This window comes from Oculina patagonica, chromosome 6 (genome assembly GCF_052425735.1).
Source record: "Oculina patagonica isolate OP01 chromosome 6, crgOcupat, whole genome shotgun sequence".
Taxonomy (NCBI): Eukaryota; Metazoa; Cnidaria; class Anthozoa; order Scleractinia; family Oculinidae; genus Oculina; species Oculina patagonica.
The window spans coordinates 2,371,233-2,389,822 of record NC_135763.1 but is presented as its reverse complement, the minus strand read 5'-3'; the positions used below and the strand labels follow the sequence as shown (position 1 = coordinate 2,389,822).

The 18,590-nt window shown below is 40.2% G+C and overlaps 2 protein-coding genes across 3 annotated transcripts; both read left to right on the top strand.

The window, feature by feature from the left end:
• Window positions 1-286: 286 nt before the first annotated feature.
• On the top strand, window positions 287-4,368 carry LOC144656496 (uncharacterized). The gene is made up of 5 exons (XM_078516718.1): window positions 287-518; window positions 642-831; window positions 1,614-1,965; window positions 3,158-3,211; window positions 4,027-4,368. Exons 1-5 carry the CDS (start codon window positions 385-387, stop codon window positions 4,356-4,358), a joined length of 1,062 nt encoding a protein of 353 aa, XP_078372844.1. The 5' UTR covers window positions 287-384; the 3' UTR covers window positions 4,359-4,368.
• Window positions 4,369-5,699: 1,331 nt separating this feature from the next.
• Window positions 5,700-17,879, top strand: LOC144656493 (malonyl-CoA decarboxylase, mitochondrial-like). 2 transcript variants are annotated; one of them, XM_078516715.1, is made up of 14 exons: window positions 5,700-5,790; window positions 8,231-8,327; window positions 8,971-9,141; window positions 9,506-9,553; window positions 10,050-10,151; window positions 11,473-11,613; window positions 12,174-12,326; window positions 12,948-13,112; window positions 13,649-13,748; window positions 14,673-14,831; window positions 15,238-15,335; window positions 15,701-15,783; window positions 16,806-16,852; window positions 17,466-17,879. In XM_078516715.1, exons 1-14 carry the CDS (start codon window positions 5,759-5,761, stop codon window positions 17,663-17,665), a joined length of 1,596 nt encoding a protein of 531 aa, XP_078372841.1. In that variant the 5' UTR covers window positions 5,700-5,758; the 3' UTR covers window positions 17,666-17,879. The 2 variants fall into 2 exon arrangements, with proteins under 2 accessions (XP_078372841.1, XP_078372842.1); XM_078516716.1 differs by lacking the exons at window positions 15,701-15,783; window positions 16,806-16,852; window positions 17,466-17,879 and adding an exon at window positions 15,536-15,634 and having other exon boundaries at window positions 15,238-15,381.
• Window positions 17,880-18,590: the final 711 nt, after the last annotated feature.

The following is an 18,590-nucleotide window of genomic DNA, read 5'->3' as shown; positions in this document are numbered from 1 at the left end:
CCAGCTACGCAGGCTGCACAAACTCCTTATCCTATCTTGTTCATGCCGTCTTTTTGCGTTCGCGTTCCTGATGTAACAGTATGAAAACCATTGAGAACAACACGTCTCAAAAAACTACACAATCTACGCCTTTTAGCTTTTGTACACCCAGTCATCACGTGATGAGAAAACCAGAGGGGCCGGAGAAAAATAGTAAATTTTCCAACAAAATTTTCTTGTTTCTTCGACCCTTCGACTGACTAATAGAAACCGCGAAGGCCTGGGAAGGAGTCATTGGCGCGGGAGATTTACATGAAAATGGCCTCTGGATGTAAACAAAAATCTCGGACTCAAAACGCACATTTTGGTTTATATCGTCCTTAAAAAACACACCCTTGCCCTGCTATGGAACGCAGTGAAGTCTTAATAAGTAATGGAAATGGTCTTCAAAGCACCCAAACACTTTCTGATCGGATTATGGCGGTATGTTACGTAGAGACTGTCTTCAGAGACCAGAAAACAGGCAGAGAACGGCTGAAGTAAGGTTTCCTTTTATTGTTGGATATTTCGCTTGTAAAGTGATATTCTTAAGATCTTGTGCCATTCTTAAGTTCTTTCGAAGGGTTTCTATTTTATGTTTGTCTTTTTTCTGTAAATTTTAGGCGAGGAAGCGGATTCTTTTCCAAGCTAAGTTTGGAAGGCTGTGATGATGTTTTCGGAGTGTTCACAAACAACCACGTGCTTGGGACAAAAGCCGAAGCTGAAAATGCAAAGGCCACGTTCTTTTATGAAGGACCAAGCGGCGGCGAAACGATTAAACTAAGACCGGAAATAATGTTTCGAACTCACAAGGTTAGTTTTGATTGTAAATGCAAGCACTAATCCCTAGAGAATCGTACGACAATTGAAGAGGTGGCGGCCATGTTTTAATTGGGGAACAAACACACGTACCTTGACGGGTATGAGCAGCTCGATGGGTTCGCAATTTTGACCTTCCAGATCTGTGATGGGGTTCTAATTTTAACATTTTATTGATAGAGTCGTTGAAGGGATATACCTTTCCATTTTTAAATTTCTATCTTTCTGCTATCAGCTTATTTTAATCAGGCCAATTTGAAATGAGCAAAAACAAGGTATATATATTTTAAACTCTTCAGTCAGAGTTGCTAATTTGAGCTTTTTTAAGTTCGGGGGGGGGGGGCCCTCAAAAAAACCCTACCCAAACTGAGACAAGTTAGGGGTTCCTGGACCCCTGCCAAGCATCACCACCTAAACCTTTCTAAGAACCCTGGGGGTGGCAAGAAGATTGTGTAGGTCAAATTGCAGCCCATATCAAAGGAGGGGCATTTATTTGACAGGGTATAATAATAGAAGTAAAGTGGTGTGCGACAAATTTGCAGACTGCAGGCTCAGGTTACCTGTGGTGCTCCGGCTAGCCTGAATAACGTTCTGTTAGCATGAAGAGCACTTAGGTTAGCCTGACGGTGCTCTGGTTAGCCTGTTTACCATATGCTTACCTTTCAATCATGGTAATAGTAACACAATATTACTAAAAAAGTGCCAGTCTGCATTTGTCGCACACTGAAAGCAAAGTGTTAAATTTAATCAATAGCTTGTAATCTCTTTGTTGACAGGAACTTGACTATACCTTTGTTGGTGTCAACAAAGAAGACATCGACAAGCTGCCACACAGTATACAACCTATACCCTTGGAGCCTGAGCCAGAACTGCAAAAGGACGACAGTATTATCATTTTTCAACATCCCAAGGGACGTCCTAAGGAGTACAGCACAGAAAAAATTTCAAATATTGAAAAACCTTTTGTGTTCTACAAGGCTGATACAGAGACAGGTTCTTCAGGATCACCAGTTCTTACCACTATAGGGCTGAAGCTGATAGCAATCCATCACAAGGGAAGTGAGGAAGGAAGTTACAATAAAGGGACTCTGAGCAGTGAGGTTCTCATGCATCTAGAAAAAGGAACATGTATGTTCAATTATTTTTTTAGGTGTCCTAATGCTATTTGCAAGGATATTGCATCCAGTACACCTACTAGTCTATGCAACGTTTTCAGGAGAGAGGATTGGTATACTATGGAATAAGTCCCACTTGTCACTTGTATTTTCTCGGTATACACACAAGCCTTTAGGCGAGTGTGTATACCAAGAAAATACAAGTGACAAGTGCGGATATTCCATAGTATACCACGAGAAAGTGTTGTGTAACCATTTATTTTAGTGACCATGCCATAGAAAATCATGCTTACTAAATTAGTCACTCGAGAATAAGATCGCAGCGCACGATGGGAAGGTTGGGTTGAATACCGTCGAATATACAACGGCTTTCCTGTATTCTGATTGGCTGTATTTTCTATGGGCATGGTATAAAGACCCGTACACAGTCGCTATTATTTTACATGTTTTTGGAAGGAGAGAAGATTGGGTATGAGGGTTGTGCAGGTTGTCATGACTACTCTTGCTTTGAAACAATTAAATATCAACTGGGTTCAAGACTACATCTTGCACATTCCACTCAATCACGACTGCTCTCGCTTTGAAAGAGTTACATGAATGTAAGTAAATTGCGACTGGGCACAAGTCTGCATCCACTAGTTAGCATCACTTGCCCAATGGGCAAGTTGGAAAATTTACACGTTTTGGTTGAGCACAGCTGAAATAAATTCAACTGAACATCATGATTATTGTATAGATTGACATATATAAGTTAAGGCCTAGTCAAACGGTGACGGAAGAAGATGCAAGTTTTCAACTTGCGTCCACTTGCATTCCCGTTTGGTCAGGACTTGCGTTGACTTGCGATGAATTTCGTTCACTTTGGTCGGGATCAAATTTGCACGCAAGTCAATGCAAGTTTTTCACTGTTTGGCCACCCAACCCAAGTCAACGCAAGTTTTGCTGTTTACTACGAGTACTAAATTGCTGCATGGGCATTAGCATTAAAATGGCTTTTTTGACAACTTGCGTGCACTTGCGAGTAAACTTGCTAGTCCATTAGGCCAGCCAACATAAGTCTGTATGCAAGTTCAACTTGCCATTTCTTGTGTTACTACATGTAACTTTGGCCAGGGCTTGAATCTGTAGAAGCTCTGTACATGCATGTACATACTTTTTACTATTTGTTGAATTTTTCGCAAAACTGGGTTTGTTTTTTCCCTTAGATACCAAACCTTCTGGATGCTTCTCTGACAGCCAAGATAAGGAAATCTTTGAAGGTATTGTGACCTTTTCAATTACTCAAATGCAAACATTGTATCATTGCTTAATGATCTACCATAGATTCCAAAATATCTCTTCTACTCTTTGAGTAATAATCATCTTAAAGTAACAATTATTTGGATTTGAAGCAGTTGATGTTAAACTAAGTCCAAGCTGGCCCGCAGACAACAGTACTAGTGTATCCCAGGTTCTGTGGCATGGAGCAATTACATGTAGTACATTTCAACTCCCCCTGGGTAAAATGCTTTGGGCAACTAGACCCTGGGTTGAGGGGTACTGCAAGAGTTATGTTTCTTACTTACATGTACGAATACAACACAGTGATCCTGACCAGTTCTCAGACTGGAGCTGCCATACCATATCTGCCACTGTATCTGCCACAACCTTCTAGTAATTCTTAATGATAATTACCCTTCCAAGGTTGGGCAAGTTGAAGCTGTAGCCAGGATGTACTAGTCTGAAAATCATTTTACTGCCCCCCAAAATTCTCTTGCTGACTGTCCCAGGCTATCGGACACTAACTTCTTATCTTTGCCGTTGCTTTCCAAAATAGCAAGGAGTTGAATTGGGACTTCAGAGCAAATTCAAATCCAATCCAGTCCATGCTCTGTTGGAAACTTGTGTTTTGCTATCAACCCCAAGTTACAGGATAGAAATTAAGAACATCTAAGACATACCGATTACAATAAAAAAACAGTACCCTAACCACTTGGTCACACTGCTCTGATGTAATCATCATCGTCATCATCATCATCATTTATTATTATTATTTACTTATTTTTTTTTGTACTTGGTTTGTTTTGTTGTACAGATGCGCCTCCAACCAAAAGGTTAAAAGGTGACCAAGAGAATGGCAAAAATAGTTCCCCATCAGAAGAGATCCTTGAAGACCTATCACAAGACATAATCCCATTTTGGAAACAGTTGGGACGCAAACTCAAAGTTCCTAATGCCAAGCTTGAGGAAATTCAGAACGACAATGTTCAGTACTCAGCAGTAAAAGAAAAAGCCTTTCAAATGCTGATGGCTTGGATTGACCAAGGAGAGTCAACGACATTTAGTGAATTGTCAAGAGCATTGCAGGCACTTAGAAAAAACAGACTAGCCCAGAAATACTGCATCAGCAATGGTTGCAAAGAATAAAAAGAATACACTATTACAGACAAAAAGAAACAAAAACCATACTCTTTGGAGGGAGAAGGGTCATACCCCTGTTTCTCTATACCTGATATAGGGGGTACTCTTCCCCCACCCTCCTGGTGGGTAATCAAGAAAACTACAAGTGCTACTTTTAAAATAACCTTGTAAAATTGCATTGAAAACATTTTTACATCGTGTTTTTTACAGTGGTTAAGAGGTTTTTTTTGTAAATAGATGACAATATTTGTTTATGCTTCAAGTGTATAACAGTTTTTAATATATGTCTTACATTTTATGGGTTGTACAGATAATCATGAGTTATTTATTAAAAGATCTTTCTACTGTATATTGGTCGTAGCCCTATGTAAAATTTAGTCACCATAACTCCAACAGAGTTAGGATAATATGCAAGCCAGCGAGGCATGGGAGCCATGCAAGCCAGAAATCCCAAATCTCAATAAAAGGCTTACCACAAGCTACCTAAACTAACTGTAGGCTAACCAAAGTACTATTTAGGCTAACCGGAGTGCTATGTAGGCTAACCAATGTGTTATTTAGGCTAACCTGAATGGCTCGCACGACTCGCGAGCCATGCAGGCCAGAAATCTCTAATCCCAATAAAAGGCTAGCCACAAAATACCTAAACTAACTGTAGGCTAACCAGAGTGCTATTTAGGCTAACCGAAGTGCTATTTAGGCTTACCAATGTGCTATTTAGGCTAACCGAAATGGCTCGCATGGCTCACTGGTTAGCAGATTATCCGGACCCCTCCAACAACTCCCAAAACCATATAAACTCTTAAAATTGTTATCCATTTTGTGACAGCAGTAAAATTTTGCCAAAGGCCCACTGTTTGAAAGAAACTAGGATGGAAATCAGTATGTTTGCCCATTTTAAAGAGTATCACAAAATCATAAAAAAAATATTGAGAGTTTATATTGTTTTGGGGGATACTGTCTTAAAATTAGAGACGTTTGTATGGATTTTGAACCATGTTCCAAGGTCCATATCTTCGCCTCTGTTCATCCTAAAACCATCAAAATTGGTCAAATGATCAATTGCACCGTGATCTTTTGTGTAGCCTGCGTGGCCGGCGTTCAAAGGGGAAGGAGAAGGGGAGTTCGAGCACGAAGCGCGAGGTACGAGAAGAGAGCGCGAAGAACTCCCCTTCTCCTCCCCCTTTGAACGCCGGCCACGCAGGCTATCTTTCGTGTGGTTGTGTCAGATTATCGATTGCGTAAAATAAAAAAACTCGCCCCAGTCCCCTGCGCTACCTCGGAATCTCACTCTCTGGATGGACACATCATGTATGCATAAATGGAGAATCTCCCTACTGGTGATGGGTCGCTGACCGCTTGCAGACTCACTCGTTCACCGACTTTGCAAAGTGACTGCAAGTGACATGAAAATACTGAAAGGTTGGCCTGTCCTAAGGTTAGTAAAGCTTGCGCTAATTTAATTCATTTTAGGTATAGCGTGAAAATAATGTTTTTCACTCCAAAAAAGCAGCAGTATTTACTGTATTTTCCTACTGAGATAATTTTGCAGTTTATTTTCCTTCAGCTGTTTTCGTTACACAAATATTTAAGCTGAAAATGTTTGTGCTTTAATACGTTAACTAGCTTAAACAAAAATTAAATTTATACTGGATTTTAAGATGTTGAAAACAGCCACAACACGACGAATGTGTTGAATCAGGGATGATATACATTCTTGGGACTTCCAAGCGGGTATTTGTATCCTAATCAATATTCCAAGCGGATCATGCCCTCCCCCGGCAAATTCCCTATCCCACCAGTCAGAGCTGAAATGTCATTGTGAGTTGGGTTTTCTCATTAAGGGCCTGTTTACGTGGAAGGCGGGTGCCCCGGCTAACCGAGCTACCCTAGGCGAGCCAACTTTTCATACGTTTCTTAAGAAAACGTATTGAAGCCTTTACATGCTAGAAGGGTAACCCGCCTTGCCGGGGCACTCGGTCTACTTGCCCGGGGCACCCTTCTAGGCGGGATAGCTTTTTGCCATGTAAACGGTTATGGCCGAGCTATCCCGGCTTGCCGGGATAAGTTTTCGCGTGTGTTTTTAAACTAAATTTGAAGTTAATGGCATAAAATGTATAAATTCTGAACCCAAACAGTGCTATTTGATCAAAATAAGTTTTATCGGTCGGCTGGAAATATTTCTTTGAGCAACAGCTAATTAATTCGAAATTTTTGTGGGAATGATTATCCTAATTCACGTCACAACAAATTTAATTTCAATTTGGCGGCCAAATACTGTTGAATTTCGATTGAATTTCGCCAAAAATGAACGCAGTAAATTTCTGAGAACTCGCACATCAAATTAAAATAGGTTTGAAGACGAAAAGCCTTGATTATTCAGTAAAAAGTCATATTTTTCTTCAATCATTTGGAGCTACATTGTTTTCCCACGCCGTGACGCGCTTCAATGACGCTGTCTCATCTCGGGTAGAAGGGTTGTGAATTCTGCATGTAAAGGCGGGCTAGGTTTTATCCCTTCAAGCCGGGTAACTCGGTTAGCCGGGGCACCCTCCCTCCATGTAAACAGGCCCTAACAGCTAGGTCTAAACGGACACTCCTGCCGTATTAATCAACAAATATTACAGTGAGAACACAAAAACCGTGAACACTTTCATTATACTTTGAAAAAGGAAGTGGAGGAAATAGTTGACAAATATTCACGGAGAATATCCTGCTGCTTCATCTCTGTCCATTTTTTATATTCCCTGCAGTTTGAGTTATTATTTGATGGTTTTGTGCAGAAATTAACATATGCAAAAATATAGAGTAAAGTGTTAACGGTTTTCTGGTTCACACTGTACATGTAGTAAGAAAAGGTACGTTGAAACTACTTAACTTCACATACATTTTATAGGTTGTGACACATTTTGTTGACGGTCAAATGCCCGACCATCAGTGTTCTGTTTGATCATATACCCCACTATCTGGGCCTCAGTAGCGGTAGGGGGTGACAATCTTGCTTGGAATTGACTGATACATTGCAAGTTTATCAAGTTTACATGAACACTGGGGCACTGTTTACACGGACACGGTTTCATTTGTAACCGCATCGAAAGCGATGCGGTTACGCCTTTCGTTTACATGGCACCGATCGAGACCACTACTGTAACCGGGTCGTTTTGAAAATGCTGTAAAAAGTGGAGCGTTTTCAAAACGATACGGTTTCGTTGTCGTGTAAACAGTCAAAAACGGCGAAACGGCATCGATTTGAAAACGCTGTCAAAAGTGGAGTGTTTTCAAAACAATACGGTTTCGTTGTCGTGTAAACGGTCAAAAACGGCGAAACCGCATCGATTTGAAAACGGCCATGTATTTTGGCACGAACTGGCTGGCTTGCGAAGGGTAAACATGGTGAAACAAGCATAGAGAGCAGCGCTTGCTTATACAATCACATTCGAAAACAGTCGGAAAATCGTTAAATAGGCTCCGTGTAAACACTTTGAAACCGTGTCGTTTTCGATGCGTTTTCGAGGTCATGAAACCGTGTGGATTGATAACCGTGTCTGTGTAAATGTAGCCTGGGTTGCCACGGGTTAGAAGAAAAGTCAGGGAGGATTGAAATTATATAACATCTATGATTTAATAACAGTCATGGGCGCTGAAAGAAACATTTCCGGTCAATGGAAATGGAGGATGGATGCTGCTTCCGTATCTGATATTTTGTATAAATATACTTGGTCAGGAATTTTTATTTTTATCAGGGATAAATCAGGGATCAAAGCGTTTTTTTCCATAATCCCATAAGCTTAAATGGGGATTGTGCAAAGGAAAGTAAGCTTACATGTACCCCTGTGCGTCAGTTTGTAATTTTTCTGTATAATTTTTTTATTCTGCAGATTCCTTCCAAGGTTAGAAGGCTGGAATCAAGAGATACTTTGCAAAAAGTGTGTTTTGCACCAGAGAGCTCTCAATCGCACGTCCTCAAGTATTGCGGTAATTTATTTTAATATGTATTTAATATTTTGGAAAAGTCAAACCTCAATTTAAATCAGGGTCCCAATCTCATGAAATTACCTGAGTGTTTTTATTTTTGCTTCATGTCACATGTCTAGCTGTGTGACAACTTGGTGCACATGCTCTTCATATAAATTAATTTGTTACATTGACTTGTATTATTGTGTCCTGCTAAGGTTCAATATAGTTCTGTGCTGATCAGAAGCTGTTTGTGTTTCTAAGGGATACTTTAGACATTAATTGAGAGCACATCCAAGTTTGGCAAGAAATTTTACATACTTGATAAAAACAGAAAAGCACTGGACTTCAGTTCTATTATATTTAGGAGTAGCAAACATTGCAGGGCAATGTCCTTCTAAGACACCATCTTGGTCAGACAAATCAAGACTGGTCGGACAGATTTTATTCATCATTGCAGTAAAATGATTTACGATAAAAAAATTGTCTGGACATCATGTCCGACCACACTTGGGATTCCGTCGGACATGAGCAAATTTTGGTCGGCCAATGTGCAATGACCGCCTGTTATTTGCAGCCCTGAACATTGTGTACACTACTGGCAGTGTTTGCTCATTTCCTAAATAGTTTTAATTTGTTATAATTTGTATCCAATGCTTTTCAGGTTCACAATGTAGAATCCAGGTGGCTAAGTCTCTTACTCAAAATGGCTGATCACAGTCAGCCAAGTGTTGAAGCTATTCCATCTCAGATGAGAATGACTCAAATTCGTGACATGCTGAGTAGAGCAGCAAGGATGAGAAGAACTGATTCTGCCGGTGATCTTATGCCAAATGTAAGCTTTTGCACATTTACTACATAACTTGTAATGTGTTGTTCCAGAAAATATCCATACCCCTCCCATGCAAAAGGTTTTTTGGTTTGAATCCACTACCCCTCTTGAAATTTTTGGCTTTTGAGATCCCCCCTCCACCCCAAAATTTCCAGTGACCTTCCTTTGGGTGGGTATGAATATTTTCTTGAACTGCACAATGGCTCATATGTACAGTACATGATCATAATTAAAAACAAAAAGAATTCAAAATGCAAAGCCAAAGCAAATGCAAGTAACTTTGATCAGACACGCAAGTGGAACCCATTCTATAGGACTAATCCAAAATTATGTTGTTGTTGTTGTTTTTGGTTTGCTTGGAAGCTAGGCTGTTGCCAAAGAAGTCAGACACTTTTACAGTGGCTTATTAACTAAGGTGAGAAATATTTCATATCTGCTGACATTTTTTTTACAGTTGTACCTAGTATGAATTAATAAGCCCTTCCAAATATAACAGGGTTGCCACAGGTCAGGAAATGCTAACTAGTTTTTTTTTATACAAGGCTAATAAGTAGAAAAAGTAAAACATCTCCCCTCCCTTGATGTCCCATAAAAACTAACTACTGGGTAGTTTAAAAAAAATTGTTAAACACAGTATCTTGTCCAAATGCAATCTTGACCAGAAAGTTTTAAAATGCAAATTTCTATCTGAAAATGAACCCACCTAAAAGGGACTTTAATTTGACAAGCCCAGGGTTTTTCAGGATTTTTTGGTATACCCCATCTTATCTGCAAGATAAGATATCTTTTGGTAAAAACAACAAAACAGCCAACAAAATCTTTCAATTTGGACTCAATGATTGTGACTTTTTATTTTTAATAAGCAAAGCTATTCATTTCAGATGTGAGATAAATGATTTTTTTTTTCAAAGGCTGAAAAATTAGCATTCTTCCTTGTTCTTGAACGAGATCTTGGTGTAGATCACGGAGAAGTTATGGAGGTTACAAAAAGCCTGGCAAGTGCTCATTCGCAAGTAAGTGTGATGAAATTAATTTAATTTGGCTGCATAAAATTAGCTTAAAATTTTAGACAGCTACATGTCTTTGATGGTTTGGTGTGTGTTGTCTCTAAATGTGAAGAACCGGTAGTAAGCTATAGACAGCTCAAATACAACTGAGAAAGATGTAATGCTCATCAGATCACGTCACGAGCGTGGGTCAAAGAAAAAATCTGAGTCCCTGACAGGAATTAAACCCATGAATTCCTAAACACCAGGCAGGCACTCTATCCACTGAGGTACCAACTGAAGAGACTCGTGGTTAACAAGGCCATTTACTTGGTATATATGTGACATTTTTCCTGCATACTACCTAGGATCAGCAATGTCGATGGCATACCAGGGCTGTCATTAAGGACCATAACCTGTAACAACTGTTATGGCTGAGTTTACTTTATGTTATGTATCAGTCAATTCCAAGCGAGATCATCCCCCCGGGCAACCCCTGGGCATTTGACCACTACTGAGGCCCAGACCAAGATAGTAGGGAATTTGATCGAAAAGAGCCTGGATGGTCGAGCATTTGACTGTTGACAAAATGTGTCAAAAACTATAAAACACTAGGGAGCTCAAGCAAGTAAAGTTGGTATTTTGTAATGTTTAATAAATGAGCAGCAGTGTTTTATCAAGTTTAAAACACGAGGCGCAGCCGAGTGTTTTAGACTTGATAAAACACAAACTGCGAATTTATTGAACGGCTTAAAAATCTTCTGAAGATGTAGATCAACTCATTCTTGCACTAAAATTTAGATTTGGGGTTATTTTGGCCTAGAAAATTGGACGTAAAGTTTAGCCGTGTCTTTATCAGATTTAAAGACACTCATTAAACATTAATTTCTTTTGTATTTTATTTATGAATTATTAATGAGTTTTTTAAGTTACATTTATTTAATGTTAAGCAGTAACGTACCTTTTCCTATTAAAATTTACTGATTAATAGGGCAATAGTGTCAGTTTAGACCCGTCCAGAAGACCCAACTCACCATGACATTTCAGCCCCGCCTGATGGGGCATTTGACTGTGCAACTGGGGGATTTGATCAGACATTTTAAGAAAAGTCAACTGCCCAGGAGTTTGCCTGGGGGGGCATGATCTCACTAGGAATTGACTGATACATTACAGACGAAGATGTCAATTGGTGTTACGTTACACTTGCCTACTGAGTGAAAAAAACTTAATGACAGTCCTGCGTACTGTTTCTATAGTGATAAATGAAGAAGGTGGTAAATTTTGTACAACAAGTAAAAATACTACAACAACAATAACGCTACACATGCTTGTCTTTTATCCTTATCAGGAAAATGGACTTCCAGCCATCTTACGAGCTGAGGAAAAACTGCGGCAAGCTCTTGAACCTGCTCATATCCAGCTGTTATCCCAGATCAGTAAGCTACCAGGAGGTGTGAAGGACATTGTTGACATGAGAAATGACCTCTTGGTAAGAATAGACCGCTTTTGAATTGAGTGTCGAAAGTAATCCTGAATTGTTTCGCTTTTGCTTTACCGTGTTTTGTGATTGGTTTAGAAAACTTGTGCCACTTCCTCAACCAATCAGTAGTAAAAACCAAAAACAATCATGACTCACTCACACATGTTCCCATGCTTCGTGTTAGCAAATTACTTCGAGTTTTGATTGGTTCAATGGATTTTTTGTGTCCTTTGTGATTGGCCAGAGTGATTACTTTGGTTTTGAGTTTATGCTGGACACTCAAATGAGTACATACACTACCTGGTTCACCTTCGGCTTTGCCCACAAGAGATCTAGAAACAGTATAAGGCTAACAGTAGACTTGTGGCAAAAAAGGCAAAATTACAGATGGAAAAATTGTTTAAAAGACAAAACACGAGCCTGACCTGTTGCATGTTTGTTTGTTAGTGTTGCTGTTTTTGCTCACCTTCTTTGTTTTAATTTGCCCCTGTATCTTTCCACTTATTTTCCCCACAATCTAAAGGCCTGAAACATGCTATGTCTTGGAACATTTTTTTACTTAATACAAGGAAGGATTAAATGAAGAGCAGGAACCAGTAGCCAGACAAGAACTGCAGGCTCTGAGCTCCTCTATTAAGAATCTCTTGGCTCAGTGGTTTGCTGTTGGATTGTTAGATCTTGAACGAGTCACATGGGAATCACCTGGCAGTATTCTTGAAAAGGTATGTACAGCTTATCGCCTGTTGTAACCTTTCACCTTTTTGTGACAATTCCGGAGGTAGAAAGTTGGGGGAAGGGAGAAGAAGAGAGGGGAGTCTGTACTTCCTGCTTCACATACCTTAACCCCTTAGTGCTTCTCGCCTTCTTGTCCTATTTTTTTGCAAAATATTTTACAATGTTGCCAAATTTGTTTTATTTTCTTCTGGTTCCTGCCGCCTCCATGGGAATCCAGAATCCCATCCTCTCTTCACCCACCTCTCGCACTCTTACCACCCCTAATCTTCCCGGGTCCTGCCCCCCCCCCCCCCCTGTCTCCTCCACTAGATAATAAGATTTTTTAATGTCATAAAATGCTCATAGCTTTAAGCCTTGGGCTTATATCTTGTTGTAAGGGTTTTGGGGGGTTATATTCAAGGGAAGGTACATGTCTTCCACAAGGGCTTACAAGTGGTATTAAAAAAGGCTGAGCCTTAAAAGGGCTCTGATGATCGAGCAATATATTTTAAAGTAAGAAAGCCACCTAGCTTGATTTAATGTTTTGATCTGCCTATTTCTATCTTGCCTATTGGAGGTATACATAAGTGGGTGTTCAACTGTAGATTTACACTTTACGTTTTACACAGATATTACATTACGAAGCAGTGCATTCAATGTATGGCTGGGAAGACCTAAAACGGCGGTTAGCCCCTGATCGTAGGTGTTATATCTACACTCATCGCTCCATGCCTGGTGAGCCTGTGGTAGTATTACACACTGCTCTGGAATATGAGATTGCTGACAATATTCAGGTGGGTTGTCATGACAACAGATCTTTTTGTGGTGAACTTACATAATTTGTTGAAAATTGGACAATAATTATGGTGGCAGGAAATACATAGTTTTGTTGATGTGAATTTTGGGGATTTGATGTCAAATAACTTTTATTCATGAAATTGAATTTCTGCATTGTTCATGATTGTATGTAATGTAATTTTAATGTACCGGTAGTTTTTTTTACCCATGTTACACGAAGGAGCTCTCAGGAGCTGTTCAGAGTGTATGCGAATCAAATCGATTTGTTTGGAGTGTTGGTTTTTGTGGGGGAGGAACCGGAGAACCCGGAGAAAACCTTAGGGCAAGGATGTGAACAACAACATTGAACTCACCCACATATGGTCTGGCAGGAATCAAATCCAGGTCACATTGGTGGAAGGCGAGCGCTCTCACCACTGCACCCCCCAGCCTTGCTCCCTTAAATAACAATCAAACTTAAAGCAGTCACAGTCAAGCTGTTTAGCCCCATTTCTTGCATGCTTTGCTGTTAAAAATGATTTTTTTTATTTAGGTTATACTGAGTGAGCCAGAAGTTGATCGAGATGAGTGTGAATATGAGCTGGAGAAGAGAACCACTGCAGTATTTTATTCAATCACTTCTACACAAAAAGGTACCTATCTGGGAGTGAAGATGCATTCTGTTAGAGAAGTTTTTAGTTGCATGGAAAGTAATTTTGATTTTCTTTGGCTTTGCTTTACCATGCTCTGTCACTGGTTTGAAAACTATGGTTCCTGCCAAAATGAGTTGTGGCTTGGTCTTGTACATTTTCCCTTACTTGTATTTACTTCGTGTTTTCATCTGTTTATTTTGTTGTTACAAACCTGTAAATATATAAAAATTTTGGGAATTATCAAACTTTAAGTCAAGATTACCCAGTAATAAATTACTTTTCAAAGGCAACACATGCACACACAATAGTTGGTTTATTAGCGCTATCAGTGCACAGCCATCGGTGTGAGTCTATTTAACTATATAACATTATGCATGGCTACTCAGATTTATTTGATCTTATAATTTGTTAAGAAATATGGAAACTATTTCCCAAGAAGCTTGAGTGGGATTCTATGTTCATTGTTTAGTAGGGTTTCGATCCAACATTAAAGGGACTATGTCATGGATTTTAACAGATTTTTGAACAGCCAAAATTTATATTTGTGTCATAGGAAATTTAAAAATAATGTTCCGTTTTTTTTAACAATTGCTATTTTAGATGGAAATGGATTGTAATTTGAAAACGTTAGCCAACCTTTTCCAGTTGTTTCTGTGCGCCTTCAAAAAAATTTAAATTTATAGCCGAAGTTCAGTGATTTCCATCCCCAAATAAAGGTTATATCTTCATTAAATATTTAAAGATTAAATTTTGTGTGGGTAAAGCTACCTACCACTTATTTCAGAACAGTTTAGGCCAAAAATCTGCGAAATCCCCTTTAACATACACAGTCCAACCAATTCAGTTTTGGAGTAGTTACAGCTCATCACAAACAGGAATTTTATTTTCCAGAAATAAGAGTAACAATGTTAATTTTTGTTGTAGGACTAAGTGGTGTGGACCTTGGTAATTTTCTCATCAAGCATGTAGTAGAGGAACTGCGACAAGAGTTTCCAAACATCACACAGTATTCCACACTGTCTCCAATTCCTGGCTTTAGACAATGGCTCAGGGTTCAGCTGTCCTTTGCTCTGGAACAGCAAGGTAAGACTCATTTACTTTAGCAATGCATGTGCAAAAAGATACAAAGTAGTTGTAAATCACGAGATTGTTGCTTTTTCGTGTTGTTGAAGAGTCTTGCGTGAATGAAACTTTCTGCTTCAGGCGTCAGTGATGCTAGAGGAGCTTCCTCGCAAATGGTGCATATCCATTTTCCGATTCGATTTTCCCTGACCCTAACCTTTCTTGTTCCCTTAGCTTGTAATAACCTTTTTCCTACATTTAAAATATTGTTTCGAGATTTTCTTCAATTTGAAGGCCAAACACGACTTAATATGCATTGTGGCAGCCCGTGGGCAGCTCATCTTTCTCTCTTGAATGCCTGCTTTTATTATACGGCAACTTTAGGTTTGCAGGATTGTTTTTGAGATTGCTCTCTCTTGCTTTGTAGCAAACAATATCCCCCAAACGCTACTTTTGGAAGATGAACAGAAAAAGCTTCTTGAAAGCCGGGAAAACACAGGCTTGTCTGCCATTTCATTGTTCAAGGTCAGTATTCTGTGGAAACAGTTGAATCCTGCCAGTCAGTCAGTCAGTCAGCCAGCCAGTCGGTCGGTCGGTCGGTCGGTCGGTCGCTCGGTCGCTCGGTCGGTCGGTCGCTCGGTCGGTCGCTCGGTCGGTCGGTCGGTCGGTTGGTCGGTCGGTCGGTCGATCGGTCAGTCAGTCAGTCTAGCCGTAGTTCGATATAGTGATCAACACGAGACTTCTCATTGCACAATACTAATAGATTGCCAAGACAGCTATCGAGAATAAGGAATCATGTGAGCGTCAAATAAGGCCTGCTTGCTGTCTCAAAAAATCATCAGCAATGATTTATTTTACACCAAATATAACTTTGTTTTCCTTTTCTTCAGGAGCTCTTAGAGACCAGTGATTGGTATCTTGACTCAAGTATAGCTGTGTGTTTAAAGATCCCGCTGATACGCTTATGTACCAAGTAGGTGATAGCTGATAACGAGGTTTTCTTTGTGGGGCAATTGTACCTGGAGTATGTGGGAGGGGGAGGGGGGGGGTGGGGAGGTAGCAGCCCGTTGGTGATGGTCACGCCCTAGCCTAAGGATACTCCCATGTATGACGGAATGTGGGAATATGCATCAGAGTTAGGGGATTCCTGCCTTAGATTGACTTTAGGGGTGGAAAGAATAATGGCTTCATTGAATAAAGCCTCAAAGTCTTTCAAAGAAATTGCTTCTTTGCAGTCATTCTGTGGGGTGACATGCAACCCTTAATCAGGGCAGTTTTCCTCTTGCTTTATCTCTGAAATGAAGTCGGTGACCCCTACTTTTTTTGCATTTCTGACATAAGTAACTCATCCGACTGCAGTAAAAAATTAAAACAAATCTATCGACTAGAAAATTTTCGCGCAAACGTCCTTAACTGATATATTAGTGAAATTCAAAGTGTGTCGACCGCGTGGCACTTTTGATATGAATAGGATTTTTTAAATCGTATATGAAATTGTGTGTCTGAAATTAAGCAATATGGCCTATCAACTCTCTTCCTACTTTCGTCTACATTTCCAGATCTCTAAAGGCCTGTTTATACGCGGTTATATGAAAAAAGTTGCCCCTGCTGACAGAGCCAAAAAATTGGCCCTCCCAGTCTCGTTCATGCTCTGTATGCCCTGAATGTAGGCGAGTCAAATAAATCCGATTAAAGTGTTTAAGTGAAAAAAGTGGGCTCGCCCCTTGAGTCACCCTAGCTTCAGAGCGGGTGACCCTACACCTAGAATTCCCCCCCCCCCCCACCGAGTCAACTTTGCGATTTCTCATGTAGACAGTTTGCTGCTATTTGTAAAGACATTTATGAAACGTTCTTTCGCCTGGGGTGGCTCGGTATGGAGAGTGAGCTTGTTGCTTGTTCTGTACCGTAGGTTATGCTATATGGTAAAACAGTTAGAATGCGTTATCACATGCCGTCAAATAACAACCACTGATATTCACTACTTAACCCTTCTAGGTATCTGTACACAGAGAAGAGAAGAGGATTTGTTTTGGATCCTGTTGGTAAGAGTTTTTCCTCAGTGCAACGTTATTCTATCTTCCCTCTTTACCTTATACCCAGATCCCACTCCGCGTCCCGCGTGGCCATTGGAGATCTGGGTACAAGATTATCTTGCATGATTGATCGACGCCTAACTTTTCCTTACAGTATCGAGTTGAAAGGTTATTAGAATTAAGGACGTGATTGCCAATAAATGTGTCATGACATAAGCAGAATCGACAAACGGACCGCAAACAGAGCGACACAATTTGACTAACAATAGACGGAACAGAACGACGAAATTAGACTAACAATAGACGGATCGAAACTGACCAATAACTGCTGACAAACTTAACACGGATGTTACAGCCAATAACATCACGGCTAAACTGACCAATCAACTTCAACGGACCAGACCTCGTCATCGACTGACAACAAATTTTCACTTGACTTTGAAGATGACTTTCGCTCAGGTTGTCGAAACGTCAGTCACCAACAACAGTTCTTCTCAGATGTACTCTCACCCGGACAATCACACCATATGAGCTAAATACGTCACTGTCACGCATTCGCTTAACTGGTACTACTGACCGCAGAACCTCAGTAACGCAATCTTTCTTGACTTTTCTCTGTCAGGTAACTTTCACATTAGGAATGGAGCATGCATGTGGAGATTAAACTGGCTGGCAGATCTAAGCGCTCGAGGAATGGAGAATTCCTTCGGACTAATGATGAACTACAAATACGTCTTAGAAAATGTTGACAAAAACAATCAGCAGTACTTGCTTAGTGGTACTGTGGCTGCCTCGCCCGAGTTTCTGGAATCACTTCGATAACGTTCTACAGGGCTTTTTGGAACACGTGCATTTAGCGGTCATGGAGGAGGAAGGCCGAATACAAGAGACACGAACTCGTACCCAGGGTCTTTGTTAATCTCGTCCCTGGAGTGCGAGAGGCCAGGATGAAAAAAAGGGCCCGGATACAGGGGCAGCAACACCACAATTTCCATTCAATGAACATTGGGAATTAATAAAAAAAGAAATTATATAAGTCAAGTCTTGACGTTTCGTTTTGCAAAAGAGGGATTTTCGTTTGACCTTGAAAATACGTTTCCGTCAGAGTTCGTCTGTTTGCCGTGCCAATAGTTGAGCAGATAAGTTCGTTTCTTTGTTTCGTTAACCAATTAACAAATAGATTCCATTTTGCCGTGCGTCTGTTCAGTTATAGATCACAGATGACGTCAAAATGTGGCATGAACAAAAAAGTGGCCACGAGCCGCTAGGCGAGTGGGTCACTGATGTTCATACCACATTTTGACGTCTTCTGTGATCTATAACTGAACAGACGCACGGCAAAATGGATTCTATTTGTTTTATATAATAACACAAGACTTCAGTACACTTCAGTGTGAGCAACCCGTGAGCTCAGTTGTTTTCATTTCACGATAAAGTTTCCGTAACCACGAAGTACTGTTAAACCGATTAAGGACGGTGCCTACTAATAACGAAGTAATTTTGCCTGGCCGAGACTGTGCAGACTGTGTGTTCCAGGGCTATATCCAAAGAATTGGGGGTAGCCACGAATTTTCGGATATTAGGTGTGGAAGTGCTGCGTGGCGAACGTAAAAAATAAATCCTGCATTCATTTGGTTTTTTCAAATCAACATTAATCTTTAACGCGTGATCTCGATAAAAAAAAGGCTCTCTCAGCTCTTGCCGGCCAGAAAATCGGCTAATTTTTTCCAAACATGTGCTTGTTCAT

Excerpts from the sequence above, each read along its gene's own strand:
- LOC144656496 (XM_078516718.1), top strand. The coding sequence starts at position 385 with ATGGAACGCAGTGAAGTCTTAATAAGTAATGGAAATGGTCTTCAAAGC. Across the intron at positions 832-1,613 it reads TAATGTTTCGAACTCACAAG|GAACTTGACTATACCTTTGT; the intron begins GTTAGTTTTGAT and ends CTTTGTTGACAG. Across the intron at positions 3,212-4,026 it reads AGATAAGGAAATCTTTGAAG|ATGCGCCTCCAACCAAAAGG; the intron begins GTATTGTGACCT and ends TTTGTTGTACAG.
- LOC144656493 (XM_078516715.1), top strand. The coding sequence starts at position 5,759 with ATGAAAATACTGAAAGGTTGGCCTGTCCTAAG. Across the intron at positions 9,554-10,049 it reads ACAGTGGCTTATTAACTAAG|GCTGAAAAATTAGCATTCTT; the intron begins GTGAGAAATATT and ends TTTTTTTCAAAG. Across the intron at positions 10,152-11,472 it reads TGGCAAGTGCTCATTCGCAA|GAAAATGGACTTCCAGCCAT; the intron begins GTAAGTGTGATG and ends TATCCTTATCAG.